We start from the raw sequence: 25,531 nt of genomic DNA on the forward strand, positions 1-25,531 counted from the left end.
ACACTGCTGCACGGGGGATTAAGTTTCTAACATTTGAACTTTAGGAGACACATTCAAACCATACCAACCTCCTTTTCCAAGTCCTCATGGAATTGATGAATCCAGTATAGATGAATCAACAGACTGAATGTGTATCAGTGAAGCCTTCCTGTGGTTTGCTTTATGAAACTACATAGATAGAAAAAGGCCAAGGTTGGATTGTCTCCTATGGAGAAGTTGAACTACTGGAGTGGATTGCTAAACCTGGGACATACATTAAAGCCACTGGCTGCCTGTTGATCATGACAACTGTCTACAGATTAAGAAGGAGGCCAGCCCAGCTTAGTAGCTGCTATGATTCAGAAGGATGGGGCTGCACTATGAGGGTAGTATATTCAGAATAATATGTTGACAGGCCAGACCAGCACTATGGGAGGCTGAGGCGGGAGGATCACTTGAGGCCAGAAGTTCAAGACCATCCTGGCCATCATGGCGAATCCCCATCTGTACTAAAAATACAAAAAAATTAGCTGGATATGGTGGCACACGCCTGTAATCCGAGCTACTTTGGAATCTGAGGCATGAGAATCGCTTGAACCCAGGAGGCAGAGGTTGCAGTGAGCCGACATGGCACCACTGCACTCCAGCCTGGGTGACAGAGTGAGACTGTGTCTGAAAAAAAAAAAAGAAAATACAAAATAATATGCTGACAGACGACCTGAGTTCTCATGACACTTCCTAGGTGATGATGCCATTTCAATCTCTAAATAATGAAGGCTATAGTTTCTTGCTGCTCTTAGAAAGGCTAATGCTATAGCTTTCTGCTAAACATTTTCTTATTAACCTTTGCCAGCATCCTGAGCTTGATGGTTTTCATGGCTTAGCTTACCCTCCTCTTAGGGATTTCTTAATCACCAAACTCTCAGACACTATTTTCAAACAAATGAATGAGATCCCCTGGGGACCTGAAAGAGCTGCCAGACCTCTCAGAGTGATTCGGCTGATGAAAGTGGGAGGCCAGAGGTCAGGAGGCGTGTGCCCAATGGGCGCTGTTTCCGTGGGTTACTGAGCTCTAGTACTTGGTCCACAGAAGTTGAGTTCACTTGTCCAGGGCCACTGCCTGCAAGACAGAGACAGCTGGCCCCATCCTTGCATTTGTAAGGATAGGCACGATTCATCAAAATACTATTCTATACTTGGGAGGCAGACGTGGGAGGATCGCTTGAGCCCAGGAGTTCAATGCTGAAGTGAGCTATGATTGTGCCACTGCATGCCAGCCTAGGTGACAGAGTGAGACCCTGTCTCAAAAAAAAATAAAATACACACACACACACGCACACACACACACATGTATATGTATTCTGCTTGGGCCAATAAATGGGCCAGAACAAGACAAAAAGCAGGGGTAACCTGAGGGTTACTTCTAGATCAAGCAAGAGAAGGAAAACATCAAATCCAGATCTGGAAGTGAGGTCAGAGAACATTAATGAGAGGATATTCCAGAAGGGTAGTGATTGAATTTTTTAAAAAGAGCGGGTGGGGTGTCAATAACCAGGTACTACCAGTCATGTAGCAAAGGGAATTCAGGAGCAATGGGCAGAGTCTTGGAAGTAATAGAGTGGGTAACGAAGGATAGGGAAACTGTTGCCAAATGGGAGGGAGCAGCGGGGGCAGGAGTTGGGAAGTGAATGAGTTAAGATCTAACAAAAGAATCAGAACTGGAAGGAGACACCTCCTCTCTGTTTCTGCCCATCTTGGATCCAGGCTGTCCTCTGGGCAGACAGATGGCTCCAGTCTACATCTCTGGCTCCGACTTCTTTCCTTAGATCAATTCCCACAAATCACTTTCTACTGTCCGGAGAAATGTTCTTTCTACTACTGTCCAGAGAAATGAATCATTCTCTGCAGAATGCAAATAGAAAAAGAAGGAAGCAGACGTCCTGGTTTAACCAATCAGAGAAGTAGAAATTACCCCTGGCCATCAGTGGGGAGATAGATATGGAGGCCAGGTTGCATTTTAAAAGGCTTTGTTAACCAAGTTCTTTTTTAAATTTAACATTCCTTCATGAGCATTTCCCTAATCATGAAGAGTAGTCACTTAAAAAAATTACGGGGCTGGACACAGTGGCTCACGGCTGTAATCTCAGCATTTTGGAAGGCCAAGGAGGTTGGATCGCTTGAGCTCACGAATTCGAGACCAGCCTGGGCAACATGGCAAAACCCTGTCTGTACAAAAAATAAAAAAAATTAGCCGGACATAGTTGTGCGTTCCTGTAGTCCCAGCTACTTGGGAGGCTGAGGTGGGAGGATTCCTTGAGCCCAGGAGGCAGAGGTTGCAGTGAGCCGAGATCATGCCACTGCACTCCAGCCTGGGTGACAGAGCCAGGCCCTGTTTCAAAAAAAAAAAAATGCTGAAGTGTAACATATATATGGAAACTTGCACACATCTAAAGTGTACCTCTCGAAGGATTTTCATCAACTGCACACACCCCTAGACAGCTCCCCAGAAGTGCCCCTATAAAAAGCACTCTATTTTCCTTTTTTTTTGAGATAGAATCTGAAACTATTTTTTGAGACAGAGTCTCTTTGACTATTCCCAACTCTGGGAAACCCCATTTATCTACTTTGTCTCCTCTGAGCTACTGAGTATGGTGAGAGAAAGTATAGAACCCTTCTGGTTAAGGCACTACAAGTTTTGGGTTTGTGTGTGTGTGTTTTTTAATAGAGATGGCATCTCCCTATGTTGCCCAGGCTGGTCTCAAACTCGAGGGATCAAGAGCTCCTCCTGCTTCAGCCTCCCAAAGTGCTGAGATTACAGGCGTGAGCCACTGCACCCCACCAAGGCCACTACAAATCCTTGCCATCTCTGTTCATCAAGACCCTCACTGTGTTATGTTCTGAGTGCTAAGATTGGGCTCGTTGTTTGCCTTCATGTTAATCAGTGATATTGACCTATAACTTTCTAAGTTATCTGTAACTTCTAACTTAGTATTATCTTTGCGAAGTTTTAACGATTAAAAGTGTATTAGTCTGTTCTTGTAGTGCTATAAAGAACTACCTGAGGCCGGGAGCGGTGACTCACACCTGTGATCCCAGCACTTCAGGAGGCCAAGGTGGACGGATCACTTGAGGTCAGGAGTTCAAAACTAGCCTGGCCAACATGGTGAAACCCTGTCTCTACTAAAAATACAAAAATTAGCTGGGTGTGGTGGCATGTGCCCGTAGTCCCAGCTACTTGGAAGGGTGAGGCAGGAGAATCGCTTGAACCTAGGAGGCAGAGGTTGCAATGAGCTGAGATCATACCACTGCACACCACTGCACTCCAGCCTGGGTGACAGAGTGAGACCCTGTCACACACACACACACACACACACACACACACACAAAGAACTACCTGAGACTGGGTAATTAATAAAGAAAAGAGGTTTAATTGGCTCACAGTTTTACAGGCTATACAGGAAGCATGGCTGGGGAGGTTTCAGGAAACTTAAAATCGTGGCAGAAGGTGAAGAGGCAGGAGGCACGTTTTACGTGGCTGGAGCAGGAGGAAGAGAAAGAGCGGGAAGGCGTTACGCACTTTTATAAACAACCAGATCATGTGAAAACTCACTCACTATTATGAGAACAGCAAGGGGGAAATCCACCCCCATGATTTAATCACCTCCCACCAGGCCCCTCTTCCGACACTGGGGATTACAATTCAACATGAAACCCAAACCATATCAAAAAGCTTATTTGCAATTTTACATTTTGAAAACGATGAGAAGGATTGGTTTGGAATACTCAACAAGCTGAGATACCTGTACAGTGTTTTGTATGGTGGGATAGATGTCACCCTAGATAAGCAGATGGTTTTACACAGAACACAAATACAAAGTTTGTTTTTTTTTATTTGAACAAGCATGTATTTCTTTTAGTGAGTACTGGAGTAAAATAGAATTAGCACACCAAACCCAATTTTCATCACTGCCATTGCTTAGAAGGAGGGTAAGTTTTATAAGTAAGTTGAATTAAAGTTGACTAAAGAGAAATGGTAATTACATAACAGTACAGGTGACCTGCAGATGTGGCAGTAATTTGTAAGTGCTAGTTAAATGACATTGCTACTGCATAATTTAGAAGTCCTGAAACCTTTCTCTTGTGTATATTAAATCCTAACAGGAAGAAACAGAGGGAATTATTTAGGATATGCCAAGAAAAAAAGAATCAAACCCACCCTCAAAGTCATATTAAAATAGTGTTTACTTCCTGTTATTGATCTCTTTGTAAGACATGTTTATGAGTCAGCTGTGTATTTAACAATTATGTAAATAGTTATCATGTGGGTTTTTACTTATTAACATATACCTGGGAATAATATCAGCCATTTATTTTAAGGACAATTTTTTTTTCAAATTTTCAAAAAAAAAAAATTTGTTTTTTTTTGAGGTGGAATCTTGCTCTGTCACCCAGGCTGGAGTGTAGTGGTGTGATCTCGGCTTACTACAACCTCCACACCCTGGATTCAAGCGATTCTCCTGCCTCAGCCTCCCAAGTAGCTGGGACTATAGGCGCCCACCACCACGCCCGGCTAATTTTTGTATTTTTAGAAGAGACGGGGTTTCACCATATTGGCCAGGCTGGTCTTGAACTGCTGACCTTGTGATCCCATGACCTTGTGATCCACCCGTCTCGGCCTCCCAAAGTGCTGGGATTACAGGTGTGAGCCACAACGCCTGGCCCAAAAAATTTTTTTAGCAGATGGGGTCTCCCTCTGTCAACCAGGCTGGGGTGCAGTGGCACAATCGCAGCTCACTGCAGCCTCGAACTCCTGGGCTCAAGAGATCCTTCTCAGCCTCCAGAGGAGCTAGGTCTTTAGGTGCATACACCATGTCCACCCAAATATACATATATATATATATGTGTGTGTGTGTGTGTGTGTGTGTGTGTATATATATATACACATATATATATTTTGAGACAAAGTCTTGCTATGTTGCCCAACCTGGTCTCAAACTCTGGGCCTCAAGCAATCCTTCCACCTCAGCATTGCAAAGTGCTGGGATTACAGTTATGAGCCACTGCACCTGGCCTAAATTTCCAAATTTAGAAAAAAAAGTTCAAACCTAATAATGGATATAAGTCTGTAGTCCACATAACAAACCAATATGATAATGAGTTAGGTTTTGTTTTGGTTTTGTGTTGCTAAAGTTCCCATTCCAGGATCAGGTGGGTCAACTGAACATTCAATTTTGGGGTGTCTATATATAGAGCGTTTGCCATCTGGTTCATAGCACCTTGTGTTTTTATGTATCACTTTACTTAATCTTTGCTTCCACATCTAGACTGTAAACCTTAAGGGAAGAAACCACATCTTTTTCCTTTTTGTATCCTCAGTACCAGCAGAATAGCTTGCTAAAGTAGATACACAAATTCCTACTGCAAGTCACTGGGTATATCCATCCAAAACTTTAGAAAACATTTTATTATGGAAAAGTTCAAATGTATGCATTATCGATGCATCATCTGGCACTTTCTAAAATGTTTCCTGGGTGTTTAAGCTGAAAGCCAGGGAAAGATGTCAGTTACATTTGTGCTTTCTCTTCACCAATAGCAAAAGCAGAATACAGTACACCATGGGAAAGACACTGTTGTACGAATTACAGAGCAACCAGAGAGAGGAGAGGCTCCTGACCTCCACAGCCAGCATGATGTAGGCAATGATCAACTGGGTGTGGGCCCAGGTGAGGGTTCTATAGAACAGCCTCATCGGCCAGGATCTGATAAACTCATTGGCAAAGGAGTGAATCAGGTAGTCAGCTTCCACCATCACGGCCCAGCAAACGAAACCAAACACCTGTCCTGGATGGAGTCCATGCCACCAGGCAGAGAAGGCAAATGTCTGCAACAACGGCCAAGCCCTGCTGTGCTGGAATACAAGCCGTCGGAGCCATCGGGCTGTGCTTTGGTTCCACTTTCTTGCGAACACAGATATCCTGTGGGTTCTTTCCAGGGTCCAGATGTCTGCATCGGGGACATATCCCTCCTCTCCAGGGCTCTGACCAAGCTCAGGCCCAAAGCCCGCTGCGTGGAGGAGGGAGTCGTCCAGGATCCAGTGGGAGTAGTAGGTGAGCTTGAAAAGCCCAGCTGTGGTCCACACGACATAGATGCACTCGAATTGCTGGCAATCAGTCAGTCCCGCTCCTGCATCCACCACCCTGCTCACTGCCACGTTTAGGCATTCTAGTCCAAGAATCTGCAGACACCTCCAGCTCAGAGCCCAGAAAGAGTGTCTGGGATGCAAAGCACTGGACCCTTGAACACGAGCCTGAAATCGCTGGAAGGAGCACAGAGAGCCTCCCAGGAGAGCAGGGAAAAAGAGCAAGTAGCTGAAATAGGGCAGTGCCTTACACACATGCTCAGACAAAGAGCTCCTGCTCCTGAAGCCTCCAGATGCTGCCTCCACTTTCCCCTCACAAATGTCCAGAGAGAGGGACGTGACCCTCTGGGTCAAGAGCATGAGAGAAGAAAGAGTGATGCAGAACCTGCAAGATAATTTTTTAAAGAACATAAAAACACTCTGTATTTATTCTCTCTCTCTTATTCCAGTCTGTCATACATGATCTCACAGGAAATAGATAGGTCTGTACAGCTAAGATTAATCTCATGGCCTGCAGGACCCCACACAAAATAAATCTTAAAATAAAATAAATCAATCTTATTTATTTATTTTTTTATAGACATGGGGTCTCACTATGTTGCCCAGGCTGATCTGAAACTCCTGGGCTTAAGCAATCTGCCTGTCTCGGCCTCCCAGAGTGCTGGGATTACAGGCATGAGCCACCGCCCCTGGCAATATTTATAGATCTTAAGTATACAGTGGAGCTTAAGTCTAGACTAATATACCCCATACTTTTAAGAATAGTTACCTCTAGGGAATGAAATTAGCATAAAAAATCTTTCACTTTTTGCGTTGTTTGAATTTTTTGTAATGATCATGTGTGTTTTATAAATAAGCATATGTATATCTGTATGAATATGTGTGTATATTTGCATATATATTTTTTGTTTGTTTTAAAGAAAAGGTTAGATGCACACATTTACACACATGTTCAACTTGAGAAGCTTCCCAGGGATCTCAGAGATCCATCCCATCTTCCATCCTGAAATCTTCCATCCTGAATAGGAGAATTTGCCTGGGAAATTTTACTTTAACAGCTGAAGATTCTTGAATTAATTCAGAACCACACAATACTCCAATTTGAAAGTTGTGGGAATAAAAATGGAATCATGGCTGGGTGCAGTGGGTCCCATCACTTTGGGAGGCTGACGTGAGTGGAACCCTTGAGCCCAGGAGTTCAAGGCTGCAGTGAGCTATGATTGCACCACTGCACTCCAGCCTATGCATCTAAGTGAGACCCTGTCTCAAAAAAAAAAAAAAGAAAGAAAGAGAAAAGAAAATGAAGTCACTTGTGTTAAAAAGCAAAACAAAACAAAACACTTCTGACAAACAGAGCCAGGAAAAGGTATGAAGAGAGGGTTCTCAATGCTTGTATGTCTGATAACAAAAACTACCACAAAAGACTGCAAAAACCACAACCTTGCATAACAACCATTGCAACCCTATACAAAAAAATACTTTTGTGAGGTCACCTGCCCAGCCACTTCCTGCCCAACCACAGACTGGCATCACCCTTGTCATTGAGCCTGTACTCAAAGATAATGATTTCAAAACAATTATGTAATGCTCCTTATTTTTCTCTTAAAAAACTTTCTCTTACCAGCTGGGTGTGGTGGCTCACGCCTGTAATCCCAGCACTTTGGGAGGCCGAGGCAGGTGGATCACGAGGTCAAGAGATCGAGACCATCCTGGCTGATATGGTGAAACCTCGTTTCTACTAAAAATACAAAAATTAGCTGGGTGTGGTGGTGCACACCTGTAGTCCTAGCTACTCGGGAGGCTGAGGCAGGAGAGTCACTGGAACCTGGGAGGCGGAGGTTGCAGTGAGCCGAGATTGTGTCACTGCATTCCAGCCTGGTGATAGAGTGAGACTGCATCTCAAAAAAACAAAATAAAAAAAACAAACAAAAACTTTGTCTTCCTTTACCTACCTGAATACACATACGATGGCACACATATTCCCACTATAATGCCCAATTCCTAAATAAGTATCATTTTCTTTTTTTATTTTTTTGGAGACAGAGTCTCACTCTATGGCCCAGGCTGGAGTGCAGTGGCGCGATCTCAGCCGCCCACTGCAACCTCTGCTGCCTCCTGGCTTCAAGCGATTCTCCTGCCTCAGCCTCCTGAGTAGCTGGAATTACAGGTGCACGCCACCACGCCCAGCTAATTTTTGTATTTTTAGTAGAGACAGGGTTTCGCCATGTCTGCCAGGCTGGTCTTGAACTCCTCATCTCAGGTCATCCGCCCGCCTCGGCCTCCCAAAGTGCTAGGATTACAGGTGTGAGCCACTGCTCCCAGCCATAAGCATCCTTTTCTTTTTTCTTTTCTTTTCTCTTGTTTTGTTTTTCCTGAGACACGGTCTCACTCTGTCGCCCAGGCTGGAGTGCAGTGGCACCATCCTGGCTCACTGCAACCTCTGCCTCCCAGACTCAAGTGATCCTCCCACCTCTCCCTCCTGAGAAGCTGGAACTTCAGACATGCGCTACCACGCCTAGTTAATTTTTGTGGGGTTTTTTTTTTTTTTTTGTAGAGATGGGGTTTCACTATGTTGGCCTGGCTGGTCTCAAACTCCTGGCCTCAAGTGATCCACCCATCTCAGCCTCCCAAAGGGCTGGGATTATAGGCGTGAGCCACTGCGCCCGGCCCCATCATTTTCTTTTAGGGAGACTCTTTCTATTTGTTATTTAGGGTGACATCAGGCAGGATCACGTAAATGGGGAAATTAAACATTAGAGATGAAAATAAGAGAATGATGAGGAACATTGTGGGAAATGTTGATTATAATATTTCCAAGAAAGGCCTACAAAGATTAGGATCAGAGACTTGGGAGAAATTTGCCGTAGAGGAAATAAAAACTCGGTAGTGAAGAAAAGATAGGAAGCTGAAGATTTTAAATACGAACCAGGCCCTGGCTGTAGGACTTTGCCTAATGTGGGATTTGTACTGAGGAATAGATCACAATGTGTGCTGAGCCATTAGCAGTTTGAAATATGGTCTTAACCAATCACCTGAGCTCTTACTGCTTCACCATCAAAGATCCCGCTGGCAAGATTATTGAGGAGAACAATGAATGAAAATTAGGCTGGGCACAATGGCTCACACCTGTAATCCCAGCACTTTGGGAGGCTGAGGTGAGGTGGGCTGATCACTTGAGCCCAGGAGTTTGAGACCAGCCTGGGCAACATGGCAAAACCCCGTTTCTATAAAAAATATGAAAATTAGCCCGATGTGGTGGTGCATGCCTGTGGTCCCAGCTACTGAGGAGGCTGAGGTGGGAGGATTGCTTGAGCCCAGGAGGTCGAGGCTGCAGTGAGCCATGAGCATGCCACTGTGCTCCAGCCTGGGCAACAGAGTGAGACCTTGTCTCAAAAAAAAAAAAAAAAAAAAAGGAAAGAAAATTACAATGACACACACTACAATCAGAAATGCTGTCCTGTGGAGAGAAAACAACAGTCTTCTAACTGCTGCTGTTTCTATCCATGTGTCTGAAGATTTAAGAAAAACTGACCCCATCACTTGACTGATTCTCACTGAAAGCAAGGTAGCCTCCAAATGCCACCAAACCCTGCTCATTCACTCTCTATTATGGACCAAATGTGCCCCCAGAATTCCTGTGCTTATGGTCTAACCCCAGTACCTCAGAATGTGACTGTATATGGAGTTAGGGTCTTTAAAGATGTGATTAAGGTTAAATGAGGTCATTAGGATGGGCGCTAATCCAATATGCACAGAGTCCTTATGAGAACAGACAATTAGGACACAGACACATGCACAGAGAGAGGAGTGACCATCACGCGGACATACAGGGACACTGCCACCCGCAAGCCACGAGAATGGCCTCAGAAGAACCCAGCCCTGCTGACGTCATCATCAGTGACTTCCAGCCTCCAGAACTGTGAGGAAATGAATTTCTGTTGTTTGAGCCACCCAGTCTGTGGCACTGTGTGATGGCAGCAGCCCTGCCCGACTAGCAGAGCCCCCCATTCCAGGTCTGCTCCAGCCTGCCTCGCATCCAGCCAGATCCTGTTCAACTTGCCCTCCCAGCCCCATCAGGCCCCAGCTCCCTACTGAAATCCTGATTCACTCCATCCCATTTGGTACTTCCTACGCCCCACCCACCTGCCATCTTGCCTTTTCCTTAGAGCAGCCAACCTGAAGCCTTTGGTGAAAATAGTCTCTCCCCCCTAACTTTTTTTTTTTTTTTTTTGAGACAGTGTCTCCCTGTCACCCAGGCTGGAGTGCAGTGATGCGATCTCCTGTCTCAGCCTCCCGAGTAGCTGGGATTCCAGGCATCCGCCACTATGCCCAGCTAATTTTTGTATTTTTAGCAGAGACGGGGTTTTGCCATGTTGGCCAGGCTGGTCTTGAACTCCTGGCCTCAAGTGATCTGCCTGCCTCGGCCTCCCAAAGTGTTGGGATTACAGGAGTGAGCCACTGTGCCTGGCTGAAAATAGTCTTTACAGGAAAATTAAAACAAAAAAAATTTCTAGGTATAGTCAGGAGGATGGCAAAGCAAGTGAACCAACCGCAGGCTAGAATCAGATAGGTGACCGCCTGGAGCATCACAGCCTCTGTGCTCCAGGTGACCCTGAAGCCAATTGTGATCACCAGAGAGAGCCAGGAACATGAGATCTCCAGATCACAAAGCAATGTTTCCCCTCATCTCAGGGATCTTGCTGATTCATGACAACACTTCTCTAGACTGTAATTAGCTCTTGATTTCTGTTTTCTAGATGGGGTGCCTACCCTTCTTCAGCAAGATGGGAACAGCTGAGTCTGAAGGAAGAGAAACACTGACACAGCAGCTGCCTCTCCCAGCAGCCGCCATGAGAAGATTGTTACCTGCAAGCAGAGTGTCCACTCAACCCGTGCTGAGGCTGGCAGACAGTGCTGAGTCACTTCTGGGCAGGCCTGCTCTGTGGGCTCTAGGATTCCTGCTTTGCCCTCCCTCTCAGGCACAATGACAACTACTGCTCAGTGCCAGACACTGCACCATGTAGGCAACACGTGGCAGCGATGATTAGTCACAAAATCACATTTATATTCATTCTAATGAAACTGCCATTGCAAAATTATAACTGAGACAGTGAAAGAAGTCTGACCTAACCAACTCCATCTTGCTTCTAACCTCCAAGCTGTCCTTGTTCATTCCTGGGACTCATTTTGGGAGGAACTTAGTTAATAGCTTACAGTTTAAAACAAAGACAATCACAGACCTTTCCCAAAACAAACCCCCTTCTTGCCTGGAAACTAGACTGCCTTTGTAGGATTAACAAATTAGCCGAAAGATTAGAAATTATGGTTTAGGAGTCATGCAGCTGGAGATGACAAGATTCTGACACTCCTCCAATTGCTCCTGGGGATAACATTACTATTCTAAGGCCTAACATCAGTGCTTGAGATATTTTGCAGACCTTGCCCTTGACGGATCAGCTGGTACTACCCAGATCGATAAACTGGCTCGTCTTATCTTGTGGCCCCCACCCAGGAGCTGACTCAGTGCAAGAAGACTGTTCTGACTCCCTATGATTTCATCTCCAACCCAACCAAGCAGCACTCTCAACTCACTGGCCTCCCCCTACCCACCAAATTACCCTTAAAAACTCAGATCCCCAAGTGCTCAGGGAAACTGATTATGATTACCCCAAAGCTTGGAGTAATAATAAAACTGGCCTGTCTCCCGCACAGCCAGCTCTCTGTGAATTACTCTTTCTTTACTGCAATTCCCCTGTTTGTCTAGGCAGTGGAGAAGGTGAACCCACTGGGCGGTTACACTAACATTCACAACAATCTTGCAACACAGTATTGTTAGCCCCATATCTTTTCCAGAAAAAGAAATGAGTCTGAAAGAGGTAAAATGACTTGCTCAAGGTCACACTGGTCAAATGTGGAAAAATTAGGACTCCAACCCAACACCCAGGTTCTCTCTGCTACCACCGTGGTGCAAGCAAACTGTAGGTGGGCTGAGCATGACCAACGAACAGGCTGCTTACCTCACAGAAGGAGGCTCATGCAGATAATACTCAGTGTAGTGCAGACCTAGGTGACACAAGGTCTGCCAGCTCATCTGAAAGCAGAAGGTCCACCTGTGGACTTGCTGAGGGGCCAGGGAACAGAGGAGAGCCACGGCGCAGACAGCAGGGGTGAAGACGAGCACAGCGTAGGAACCCATGGCAGCCACGGCCAGGGCACCTCCTCCAGCCAGGAGAAAGAGGTACCTGAAAGAGAAGGGACACCTTGGGGAGAATGACTTAGAACCGCACAGCAAAGGAATTACTGCAGATGTCACTCCAGGGAACCCGATCTGGTAGGCCCCACACAACACCTAAAGTAGCCGTGCTGTTTGCACTCTGGGGCCTTCCTTTTGTTCTTCAGAAGAAAAGAATCACGGGAGAAAGAGCCAGGGTAAATTTGTAAATTTCCACCTTGGAGACAAATCTTTTTTTTTTTTTTTTGAGACAGGGTCTCTCTCTGTCACCCAGGGTGAGTATAGAGTTGCAATCATGGCTCACCACAGCCTTGACCTCCTGGACTCAAGTGATCCTCCCACCTGGGAGGGACTACAGGCATGCACCACCATGCCTGGTTAGCTTTTTATTTTTTTAGAGATGGGGTCTTGGTGTGTCGCCCAGTCTCAAACTCTTGGCCTCAAGCGATCCTCCTCCCTCGGCCTCCCAAAATCCTACAATTGCAGGCATGAGCCACCCCCCTGGCCTGGAGACAAATCTCAATTCCTGCCTTAGTGGCCCTGGAACCTCTCTCTTTGATGCCCTCCATTCAAGCGATTCCCTCCCAAGGTATTCCACCGCCTGCCCCTGACCGTCCTGGAAGTCTGGCTAGCAAGGACATCTTTGAAATCTCCTGGTACGTCATCTGACTGAAAAGTGCTGTGAACCTAGTGTCAAGGATCTAGAAGAGCGCCCTAGGCATCCTCTCAAGACAAGTACCTTCCTTTTCACAGGGTCGTGCTACCCGGAAGCATTCCAGAGGCTGACAGAGAAAGGAGACTCAACACTTCCCTTCGAAAAGTGAAAACTCAGAAAAATCTTTATATCCACCCTTCATCCTTACTACTGCACTTTAAGATCTTATGAGTTAGGATTTTGTTTTGTTTTATTAAAGTTTATACTTATTAAAGTTTAGGCCAGGCACAGTGGCTCACACCTGTAATCTCAGCACTTTGGGAGGCCAAGGAGGGAAGATCACTTGAGGCCAGAGTTTGAGACCAGCCTGGGCAATATAGCAAGATCCCATCTCTACAAAAAAAATTTGTTTAATAGCCATGCATGGTGGCACACCTGTAGTCCTAGCTACTCAGGAGTCTGAGGTGGGAGGATCACTTGAGCCCATGAGTTAGAGGCTGCACTTGAGCGATGATGACACCATTACACTCCAGCTTGGGTAACAGTGCAAAATCTTGTCTCTAAAAAAACCCAAAAAGTTGTTACAGTTGATTATATCCTGTCACGAAAAATCTGCACAATCACCGCAGATGAAGTCATTGCAGAATCTTTTTTTTTCTTTTTTTTTTTAGACAGAGTCTCGCTCTGTTGCCCGGACTGGAGTGCAGTGGCACGATGTTGCTCACTGCACCCTCTGTCTCCCGGGTTCAAGCAATTCTCCTGCCTCAGCCTCCAGAGTAGCTGGGATTACAGGCATCTGCCACCATGCCTGGCTAATTTTTGTATTTTTAGTAGAGATGGGTTTTGCCATGTTGGCCAGGCTGGTCTCTAACTCCTGGCCTCAGTCTTAGACGCTGTCTTGAACTCCTGGTACAGTCTTAGACACTGTACCTAAGGTGATCCGCCCACCTCAGCCTCCCAAAATGCTGGGGTTACAGGCGTAAGCCATCGCGCCCGGCCATTGCAGAATCTGGACTCTTTTTTGTCAGCACCAACACTGGCTTTTGGGGCCCCCTGACTTTCTTCATTCTGTCCTTGCATTCCTTTTGCTGTTTTCTTGAGGTCTTTTTCTCTCATCTGGGCTATGTCTTGCAAGTTTATGCTTGGGTTCACTTTTCTTTACATAATCCAGGGAATCATAAATCATGCCAGTTATCTTGCTACAACAAAATGGGGTCAGAATCTAAATACAAAGACGATCTCCATCTTATATATCATGTCCATGAGATCTTGTACATTTTGGCTAGTTTTTCCCAAATTTCTTTCTTATTACTGTTGCCTTCCCAGAGTGAAGGATGACCACGACCGTATGTTTCCACCAAAGTTGTCAGTTGATTAAGAACTCCTTTGAATGGGTAGCTGCTGTGTCTTTCATGATAGTGGCCAATTTTCAGGTGGCCAGGGAGGAAAACAGCAGTGTTTTGTCTTGTTTTTGAGACAGGGTCCCTGTTGCCCAGGCTGGAGTGCAGTGGCACGATCATGACTCACTGCAGCCTTGACCCCCCCGGCTCAAGAAATCCTCCCACCTCAGCCTCCCTAGTAGCTGAGACTATCGACACGCACCACCATACCCGGCTAATTTTTTTTTATATTTTTTGTAGAGATGGGGATTTGCCATGTTGCCCAGGCTGGTCTTGAACTCCCAGACTCATGCAATCCTCCTGCCTCAGCTTCTCAAAGTCCTGGGATTACAGGCATGAGCCAGGGTGCCTGGCCAGTGTTTTTTTAATGTTGTAAAATACCCACATTGATGAAATGGTTTGTGAATCATGCCTCTCTCAGAAGCCAAGGAGATGCGGATCTGCAGAGGCCTGGGAAGCTTCACATTATGCACACTTGGTTCTTCCTTCTGCATTATATGGAGGCTTGTTTTTTAATTGGTGCCTAGTTAATAAAGCTGAATGAAGGAGTCAGAAAAAGTGTGGAATAGCCGGGCGTGGTGGCTCATGCTTGTAATCCCAGCACTTTGGGAGGCTGAGGCAGGCAGATCACTTGAAGTCAGGAGTTCAAGGCCAGCCTGGCTAACATGGTGAAACCCTGTCTCTACTAAAAATACTAAAAAAAGTAGTAGGGTGGGGTGGTGGGCCCCAGTAATCCCAGCTACTCGGGAGGCTGAGGCAGGAGAATCGCTTGAGCTCAGGAGGCAGAGGTTGCAGTGAGCTGAGATCGCACTGCTGCATTCCAGCCTGGGTGACAGAGAGAGACTCCGTTTCAAAAAGAAAAGAGAAAAGAAAAGAAAAGAAAAAAGGACTCACTGGTCCTTTTGACTCACTGGGAAAGCGATTCAAAGAAGCCTAGGATTTCTCTACCAGCTCAGAACCAGGAAACACCATTGCAAGGCAAATGTGTGTCACGGCTCCGGGCACAGTGCCAAGTACAGGTTAGCAAGAACCACTTTTTTTCTTGCGGGAGAGCGTTGTCTCAGTGTGAGAGCATCTATGACTCAAAAGCCTGGGCCATTCCTGTGCTTCTCTTTGAGCCTATGCTTGGGGTGACTTCCCCCCTCAACACCCCAGTTAACATTGTGGTCCAAGCCTTCACTTCCCTGCTATGGGAAAACAAAACGGGGAACATTTATCCTTTACACAGCAACCCTCCCACCCACAGGCAACTCCCCTAGGAGATTTATAAACATTAAATTATCTGTACATGGAAAATGTAGAATGTGTGACTTAGCGATTGCTTATTTCATTCTAGGCATAGTGCTAATAACCCTTTACGAGAAATATATTTATTTAATACTTAAAATAACCCCATGAGATAGGCATTATGTTTTCTGTTTTACAGATAAGAAGAGGGCATTTGGGTGAAGTATATTGACATACACAAGGACACTTAGTTAGGTGAGGGAGTCAAGACTCAACAGGCTGAATCCAAAGTGAGAAGTCTTTTTTATTTTATTTTAATTTTTTTGACAGAGTCTGTCCCTGCTGCCCAGGCTGGAGTGCAGTGGCATAATCACGACTTACTACAACCTCAACCTCTTGGGCTCAAGGGATCCTCCTGCCTCAGGCTCCTAAGTAGCCGGGACTACAGGCATGTACCACCACACTTGGCTAATTTTTTGTACTTTTTGTAGAGACAGGGATTTTGTCATGTTGCCCGGGCAGGTCTCAAACTCCTGGGCTCAAGCTATCCACTTGCCTCTGCCTCCCAGTTACTGGGATTACAGGTGTGAGCCACTGCATCCGGCCAGAAACTGAGCAATCTTCACCCTAAGATAACTCGATGAGGATTAATCCTTATTTTTGCACTCATGTTGCTTTATTGTTTTGAGAATCTTTCTCAAAAGGAAACTTCTTTACAGCTGTCCCCCAACTCCAATCTCCATAAGTGAAGTTAAGGGCCATGAGACAGTTGTGAACACGTGATCATACCATTGTTTAATCAAATTCCACAATCCTAACTGATCGTGAGATACAGCTATATTTTATTTAAGAATCCCAATATATAAAAATCCTAATTCCCAAAATAAGTGAATTATTAGGAAGTGGCCCTTTGGCAACAGATTTTCACTTTACAAAAGGACATTCCACAAAACCTTGTTAAAAATAGGGACTGTCAGGGAAAAAGGGTTGAAAAACTAACTCTTGGGTACTGTGCTCACTACCTGGGTGATGGGATCAATCATACCCCAATGCTCAGCATCACACAATATACCCATGTAACAAACCTACACATGTACCTCTTGAATCTAAAATAAAAGTTGGAATTATTTTTTAAAATGTATTTCAAATTAGCTGGGCATGGTGGTGTGCACCTATAGTCCCAGCCACTGGGGAGGCTGAGGCAGAAGAATCCCTTGAATCCAGGAGGTGGAGGTTGCAATGAGCCGAGATCATGCCACTGCACTCCAGCTTGGGTGACAGAGAGAGACTCTGTCTCCAAAAATATATATAAATAAATAAAACAAAAAATGTATTTGCGACTTTTCAATTTAACAGAAAATCATGTAGCCATGTTAACAGTACACTCACCATTTCTGTTCTATGCTCAGTTAAGTTCTTGTCTTTGACTATGTTAAAAAAATAAAATCTTATATGAGCAATCTAAAAAAATAGGTGCTGTTTCTAATGTGTTGAGGTTATTTGATATTTAAAAAATCATTACAATCAAGTCATCACATCTCTAGTGACAATAATTTTTGAACTTCAAATTATCATATAGGTTATCTGACAAGATTCATTTTGACTCATTTCTCTGAGAATTCATATAAAGGCACTTTAAAAATCACATTTAGTTATAATAAAACTTAGACTGATGTAACTTCATATAAAATTTAATTTGATTGAAAATGATAAAATTCCATAAAATTAGGACTATTCAAGAATATCTGAGATCCATGGTTGACAGAGATGTATCCATTTGGAGAATTCCTGTACCATCGCAACAACCATCTCTCCTGAGAGTTTATTTTCATCCATCTGCCATTTAACGTGAACCCAGCAAACCTTACGTCAGTGCAGGAAGGATGTGAATTTCCAGTTTAGTTTTACTCTATTATACGTATTCATTATCAAACAATCAATAATCAGTGACAGTGAGAGTAAGTTAAAAACAAGTGTAATTAATATATTGTAATCTTCACATCTGCAGCCTACTCTGCTTTTTGCCCTACTATAGTATTTCTGAATTTTTTTTTTTTTTTTTTTTTTTTTTAGATAGAGGCTTGCTCCATTGCCCAGGCTGGAGTGCATTGGCGCCATCTCGGCTCACTGCAACCTCCACCTCCTGGGCTTAAGCAGGTCTCCTGCCTCCCTCCCGAGGAGCTGGAACTACAGGCATGAGCCACCATGCCCAGCTAATTTTTTTTGTATTTGCATTAGAGACAGGGTTTCGCTATGTTGGCCAGGCAGTTCTCAAACCCCTGGCCTCAAGTGATCTGCCAGCCTCAGCCTCCCAAAGTGCAGGGATTACAGGCGTGAGCCACCACACCCAGTCACTATAGTATTTCTGGATGTAAAAGTAAAAATAGCCATCCAGCCTACCTGGCACGAGTGGAGAATGAATCCATGATGCAGAGATAATTGAAGAGAAGTGCAAAGGGAAATGCAGCCCCCTGGTAAAATGATACAGGATGGAGAAAGAACAGCCGAAGCCACTCCATTAGGAACCAGAACAAAAGAGCCTGTCTTTTCCAGTGTCCTTAACTGATGCCTTCCTCCAAGAGTAATCTCAACCAGGCTGTCTCTGGTCTTTTTATCTGGTTTAGCGGGGCTAGGGTGAGCAAAAGGCAAACAAAATCTCTGGAGATAAGCAGAATAAAAACTGGCTTTCTGATTGAGGAACTGCACTATGGAAACCAAAACACATTTTGGTGTAACATTAATCATGACATGCACTAAAAACATTGCTTTTGGAAGTGTGGTTTTGTTTCATTGACATAGTATACTATTTACCTTTCCAGTCATCATGCTGTCATATTTTCTTCACTAAGTTAATGAAAAATCTCATTTCCCAACTGTGGACAGACAACTCTGTGGACTGAAAAGGGGAAACAAGTATGTGACCAGGAGGAAGGGAAGCAGGTTCTTTTCTTTTTCTTTTTTTGAGATAGGGTCTGGCTCTGTCACCCAGGCTGGAGTACAGTGGCACAACCTTGGCTCACTGCAACCTCTATCTCCCCAGCTCAAGTGATCCTCCCACCTCAGCCTCCTGAGAAGCTGGGGCTACAGGCATGTGCCATCATGCCCAGCTAATTTTTGTATTTTTTTTGTAGAGATGGGGTTTTGCCATGTTGGCCAGGCTGATCTCAAACTCCTGGTGTCAAGCGATCCTCCTGCCTCAGCCTCCCAAAGTGCTGAGATTATAGGCATAAGGAACTGCACCCAGCTGGAGGCAGGTTCTTAAGGCAAAAACCAAGATTCCCCTTCCTCACCACAACTCTCCTCCTTATGCTACTTTTTTTTCGTATCAGTACCTCTTATGTATCTATTTCTCAATTCATTTTCCTGCCCCCTTTACAACATGAGCTCTACAAGGGAAAGACTTTGTTTTGTAGATTATTATATCCCTAGCACATAGAACACTGCTGAATACATACTATATACCCAGTAAATATTTGTTTAAAAGATTTTGAGGAGGCTGGCTGCAGTGGCTCATGCCTGTAATCCTAGCACTTTGGGAAGGCGAGGTGGGTGGATCATCTGAGGTCAGGAGTTCAAGACTAGCCTGGCCAACATGTGAAATCCTGCCTCTATGAAAAATGCAAAAATTTAGCTGGGCATGGTGGTGGACACCTGTAATCCCAGCTACTCAGGAGGCTGAGGCAGGAGAATCACTTGAACCCAGGGGGCAGAGATTGCAGTGAGCTGAGATCATGCCGCTGCACTCCAGCCTGGGCTACAAGAGTGAAACTCCGTCTTGGAAAAAAAAAAAAAAGGTTTTGAGGATATCAAAGTGTAGAGGGGAAACATTTCAAGAGACTCTTTTCTTGACAAGTAATACAGAAGAGACTTCCTAGAGGCAAGACATCTCTTGGCTAGTAGCCATCCATCTCCTGAGCCCAGGGCATTCCAGGGCTGTCCCTGATCAGTTGTTTTGCCTCTCCAAAGGCACTTGCATGAGCAAGTTGTCAATAAAGGACAGGAACATCTGACATGAGCATCTTCAGGGCAAGGACCATCTTTTAGTGAGAGACTGTATTCGTCCATTTTCACACTGCTATAAAGAACTACCCAAGACTGGTAATTTATAAAGGAAAGAGGTTTAATTGACTCACAGTTCTGCATGGCTGGAGAGGCCTCTGGAAACTTACAGTCATGGTGGAAGGCAAAGGAGAAGCAAGTACCTTCTTCACAAGGTGACAGGAAAGAGAAGTAAGAGCGCAGGAAAAAAACACCATTTATAAAACCACCAGATCTCATGAGAACTATCATGTGAGAATGATCACGAGAACAGCATGGGGAAACCGTTCCCATAACCCAGTCACTTCCCTTCCTCAATACGTGGGGATTATAAGTGGGGATGAGATTTGGGTGGGGACATAGACCCAAACATATCAGAGACTGCTCTGCACAGAGAAGAAAATCCAAAAGAATCTTATTGATTGGGGAACTTTGAGCAAGTCACATCACCTCTCTGGGACTAAGCTTCACCTTAAAACTAGACATAATTATGCCTGTCTCAACAGAACTGTTATGAAAATCAGATAAAGCATGTAAAAGCATGGCATATAAAGCTGGCTGGTTGAATGTAGCTGAAGGTAAAGTGATTGAATAATTAACATTATGAGCATTATTGGGCTACCACTTTATGACAGACTCTTTGCTAAGCACTAGGAATATGGGAATGAGTAAGACATGGTCCCTGCACTCATGTTGCTCTCAGTCTACTGGAGAGACAGAAATGGAAATAAATACCTTTCTTAATGAACTGTAGGTGCACAGATGTATGGTAGGGGATAAAGAAAGAAACAATCACCTGCAGAAATAGGGAATCAAAAAGGATTTTGGAAGAGTGGAACTGCTTAAGTTGGCTCTTTATGAAAGGATGTTTTCAAGCAGATGGGTGGCTTATTCTAGGCCACAGAAGGCACAAAGTCTTAGGCAACAATAAAACAGTTAATGGGAATGCCGAGAGTAGTTTGGTCGTGGAGACCCTAACCCAGCAGCACTAGAGGAATTAAAGACACACAAACAGAAATAAAGAGTGTAGAGTGGGAAATCAGGGGTCTCACAGCCTTCAGAGCTGAGAGCTGAGTGCCTCAAACAGAGATTTACCCACATTTTTATTGACAGCAAGCCAGTGATAAGCATTGTTTCTATAGATTTTAGATTAACTAAAAGTATTCCTTATGGGAAATAAAGGGATGGGCCGAAATAAAGGGATGGGCTCCGGCTCGTTATCTGCAGCAGGAGCATGTCCTTAAGGCACAGATCGCTCATGCTATTGTTTGTGGTTTAAGAACACCTTTAAGCAGTTTTCCACCCTGGGTGGGCCAGGTGTTCTTTGCCCTCATTCCAGTAAAACCACAACCTTCCAGTGTGGGCATCATGGCCATCACGAACATGTCATAGTGCTACAGATATTTTGTTTATGGCCAGATTTTGGGGGCCTATTCCCAACATGTCCCCCTTCTTTGATTTACAAAGCAATGCAAGTAAAAGCAGCTTTGTCACAGTGAGCTACTTCTCACAGGAGTCAGGATATGCATCTGCAGACTACACAAAGACAAACAACACAGATTAAAAGCACAATCATCATTGAAATCACAGAGCATCCAAGTGTTTTTATCCATTTTAATGGGTTCCTAGCTGCCAATCTGTCTGCAGCTCCTTCAAGCACTCCAGTTCCTGGCATTAACGTCAGGTGTGCCTGGGATGCTTTAAATATTTGTTCTTTTAATTTTGTGATATCCAAAGACAAGTTTGTAGAGTGTCCTTCTAGATGCTTTTTTATTCTTTCCCAAATTTTGATCTTATTAAGAGCTATTAATTGTTTCCACAAATCCTTATGTTTAGCTCCTACAGTGGGCCATATCATTTGAGGTTGAGGTGCCACTATACCACCATGGTTCCAGATAATAGGAACTCTTGCCATACTTCTTACCGTTTCTACCATCTGACTGTTTTGTTCAGACCAGCTGAATATAGTGTGGCCATGGCACGCAGACTGAGAGGTGCAATTCAAGCTAAACATCCCCTTAGGGGACCAATTAATAATGATTCCATAGGAATTGTTGCACAGCACCTCTGCCTGTTCTGCAATGCAATCTTCCCAAACAAGTATGTCCATTAATTCTGGCCAGGTCCAATTCTGTTTACAAATAGGTTTTTGAGGGTGGTATGCCTCAATTATAGGAGCAGATTTATTATGGTAAATACTGAGGTCAGAAAGCATGTGTAACTGTGTCATAGACTGATTACATCCAGGCATTATTGCCAGCCAAGATTGATAAATATGCCCAATAAGTATAATTGTTCTTTGTGTCAGCCCTTGTTGAAGGAATACTTACGGCAATGGTGATCACCACATCATAGCTACCATTAAATTACTCATTGTGACTGGTTGTCCCACTTTTCTCAAGTTTTCTTCTGCCATCTGTGACAGCTTCTTGATCTGTCCTCAGGTGGGTGGCTGTGTTTGACGGGTGTTGCTCATGACAACTGGGGTCCTCCTCAGCATCAGTCTCAACATGGCTGTAATCAGGGGGTCCTCAGGATCCTCCCGGAATCTCTTCCTCAGCATCTAGTTCATGATAAGTTTTCAGGTGTCTTGATGGTATCTAAATCGGCTGTTGATTTGGTCCTGGAGAAACACAAGCATAACCTCTACCCCAGGTTATTATTTTAAGGTTGTATAACTGAATTAATGGCTCTTAAGTCAGTTAACATTCTCCATTTACCTGATTTTTTCTTAATTACGAAAACTGGAAAATATTGGAGCTATGTGCCCGTTTTCTAATTGTTCAGTAACGACTTCCTCTAAAGCATCAAGTTTCTCTACTTAGCGGCCATTGTTTTATCCAAATTGGCTACTCTGTTAACCATTTTAAATGTACAGATTCTGAAGGCTTAACAATGGCCACCATCAAAAATGATATCCTAAACCTTGGCAGGAACTTTGTCTTTCCACTTGAAGCAGTTCCTTTAAACCTTGCAAACTTTTTCCTAGTCCCATACCAGGGACATACCCCATTTCATGCATCATATGTTGACTTTGAGGGCTATATAATTGTTCAGGAATTAGAACTTGTGCTCTCCATTGCTGTAACAAATCTATTCCCCATACATTTATAGGTACAGAAGTTATAATTGGTTGAATAGTCCCAGGTTGTCCATCAGGCCCTTCACAATGCAAAATATAACTACTTTGATATACTTCAGGGGCTTTACCAACTCCAACTATGTTAAATTGAGTGGGTTGAATTGGCCACGCAGATGGCCAGTGCTGTAGAGAAATGATTGAAATGTCCACTCCTATATCTACCAAACCTTTAAATTTCTTTCTCTGAATAGTTATTTCACAGGTAGGACATTTATCAGTAATTTGATTTATCCAATAAGCTGCTTTGCCTTGCTTATTTGTGCTTCCAAATCCTCCAGTTCATTTAATTCCATTTTTCCTCATTCCCACATACGGCACAATCAGGAGCTGTGCTCTGTGTTCTCCTGGCTCTGCTTTCCAGGGAACAGAAGTAGATATAACAATTTGAATTTCCCCATTGTAATCTGAATCAATGACTCCTGTTTGTACTTGTACCCCTTTTAAATTTAAACTAGACTTTCCTAAAAGTAATCCTAACATCGCTGCTGGCAAGGGTCCACAGACTCCTGTTGGGACGTTTTGCAGGGGTTCCCCAGTCAGAAGGCTCACAGCTTTTGTGCAGCATAAATCTACTGCGGCACTACCGGCTGTGGCAGGGGACAGACATTGTATGGGGTGAGGGAATGGCCTGAGCCACAAATGCCCTGGTTTGGAATGGGGCCGGGATGGGCCCCTCAGGGTATTTCCCGAAATTGGGTTCCCATCTTTATCAAACTTAGAATGACACTGGTTAGCCCAATGTTTTCCTTTTTGCATTTTGGACATACTTCAGGCTCAGCAGTTTTCTTTTTTCCCCCATCTGGTGGCCTGACTTCCTGATTTTTTCTACATTCTTTTTTAGTATGACCATGCTTCCCACACTTAAAATAAGCTCCAGGAAATGGAGTATTTCCTTTATCCACTCTCAGTCCTGCCATTGCCTGTGCCAACAAAGTAGCTTTATGCAGATTACCTCCGATATCATCACAGGCCTTGATATAATCAACTAAATGTTCTTTCCCTCTAATAGGTTGCAGAGCAGCCTGGCAATCGGGATTAGCATTGTCAAAAGCTAATAACCGCAACACTTTATCTTGAGCAGCCGAATCTACAATTACCTTTTTAAGAGACTCCTGTAACCGAGCTATAAAATCCTCATATGGTTCTTTTGGTCCCTGCTTTACAGCACTAAAGGAAGGTTATTGCTCTCCACCTGAAGTGATTTTTTTTCCCAGGCTCTAATGCACACTCCTCTAAGCTGTTCTATGGCATCATCCTGCATGACCACTTCTGCATCTAAACCAGCCCAGCCGCCGACCCCCAAAAGTTAGTCTGCAGTTATATTAATTTGAGGTTGGGCCTGGGTGTTGCGAGCAGCCTGAATGGAAGCTTCATCTGCCCACCAAGTTTTAAATTGTAAGAACTGAGTGGGATTTAGACAAGCTCGAGTAAGAATGTCCCAGTCAGTAGGACTCATCCGACTGGAAACAGCAACATTCTTTAACAGTCCCATTACAAAAGGAGAACCTGGTCCATACTGATTAATAGCTTGTTTAAATTCTTTGAGTAATTTAAAAGGAAAAGGCTCAAATGTAGCTGTAATATTTCCCTGTTGATCAGGTGGGTGTATTCTAACCAGGGAACTGCCAAGCCTCTATATCACCCTCTCGTCTAGCTTGCTGAATTCCTGCCTGAATAGAACTGAGAGTGGTCGCTGGAGGCGCTGCTCGAACAGTCACTGGGGCAACTACTTTTCACTCAGTGTCCTCCAGAAAAGAAAGATCTGGAGGGTGAGGCCACTCTTTTTCTTCAAAATAATAATGAGGGGGTGCAGAAGGGTAGGGATGAACCTCTCCCTCCTTTGCCACTTTAGCTTTAGCTGGCAAATAAACCTGCTCTGTAACCTCTTCTGTTATTTCGTTATACTCTCCTTCCTCATCATCAGTGTGAAAAGGTTCCAAAGTGGAACGAACCAGACCCCACACTTGTCCCATTGTTACCCTGATGCTTCTGAGCTCCCCTTCTTACCCACCACGGGGATTGCTTTAAGCATACTTGGGTGTCCTCCAGCTTAGTTCCACATTCTCCAACCATTGCTCTGACGACCCTTCGACCTGGGTTTGAGCCCCCACGTATGGGCGCCACTTGCCAAGACCAGCTTGGTCCTGGAGACCCTAACCCAGCAGCACTAGAGGAATTAAAGACACACACATAGAAATATAGAGTGCGGAGTAGGAAATCAGGGGTCTCAGCCTTCAGAGCTGAGAGCCTCGAACAGAGATTTACCCACATATTTACTGACAGCAAGCCAGTGATAAGCATTGTTTCTACAGATTAACTAAAGATATTCCTTATGGGAAATAAAGGGATGGGCTGAAATAAAGGGATGGGTTTGGCTAGTTATCTGCAGCAGGAGCATGTCCTTAAGGCACAGATCGCTCATGCTGTTGTTTGTGGTTTAAGAACATCTTTAAGCGGTTTTCTGCTCTGGGTGGGCCAGATGTTCCTTGCCCTCATTCTGGTAAACCCACAAACTTCCAGCGTGAGTGTCATGGCCATCACGAATATGTCACAGTGTTGCAGAGATTTTGTTTATGGCCAGTTTTGGGGCCAGTTTATGACCAGATTTTGGGGGCCTATTCCCAACAGGGAAGAAGAGGGCTCCCTAAGGAACTAAATAAGCTAACATCATATTAAACATATTGAATGAAACCAAATCCCATATCAAATATAATTTCTA

At 44.4% G+C, this 25,531-nt stretch overlaps 1 protein-coding gene across 1 annotated transcript; it reads right to left on the reverse strand.

Annotated features, from left to right (window-relative positions):
- Positions 1-5,459: 5,459 nt before the first annotated feature.
- On the reverse strand, positions 5,460-18,215 carry MBOAT4 (membrane bound O-acyltransferase domain containing 4). Its single transcript, XM_009455134.5, has 3 exons — positions 18,033-18,215; positions 12,136-12,360; positions 5,460-6,503 (listed from the first exon to the last, which is right to left on the reverse strand). Exons 1-3 carry the CDS (start codon positions 18,149-18,151, stop codon positions 5,540-5,542), a joined length of 1,308 nt encoding a protein of 435 aa, XP_009453409.5. The 5' UTR covers positions 18,152-18,215; the 3' UTR covers positions 5,460-5,539.
- Positions 18,216-25,531: the final 7,316 nt, after the last annotated feature.

Source organism: Pan troglodytes, chromosome 7 (genome assembly GCF_028858775.2).
Source record: "Pan troglodytes isolate AG18354 chromosome 7, NHGRI_mPanTro3-v2.0_pri, whole genome shotgun sequence".
Classification (NCBI taxonomy): domain Eukaryota; kingdom Metazoa; phylum Chordata; class Mammalia; order Primates; family Hominidae; genus Pan; species Pan troglodytes.

What these genes read in the sequence shown, in the direction of transcription:
- MBOAT4 (XM_009455134.5), bottom strand. Translation starts at nt 18,151, where the DNA reads ATGGAGTGGCTTCGGCTGTTCTTTCTCCATCCTGTATCATTTTACCAG. An exon ending in TCATTCTCCACTCGTGCCAG is followed by an intron (nt 12,361 to 18,032) that starts GTAGGCTGGATG and finishes CTTCTCTTTCAG; the next exon opens with GTACCTCTTTCTCCTGGCTG. An exon ending in CATGAGCCTCCTTCTGTGAG is followed by an intron (nt 6,504 to 12,135) that starts GTAAGCAGCCTG and finishes ATTATCTTGCAG; the next exon opens with GTTCTGCATCACTCTTTCTT.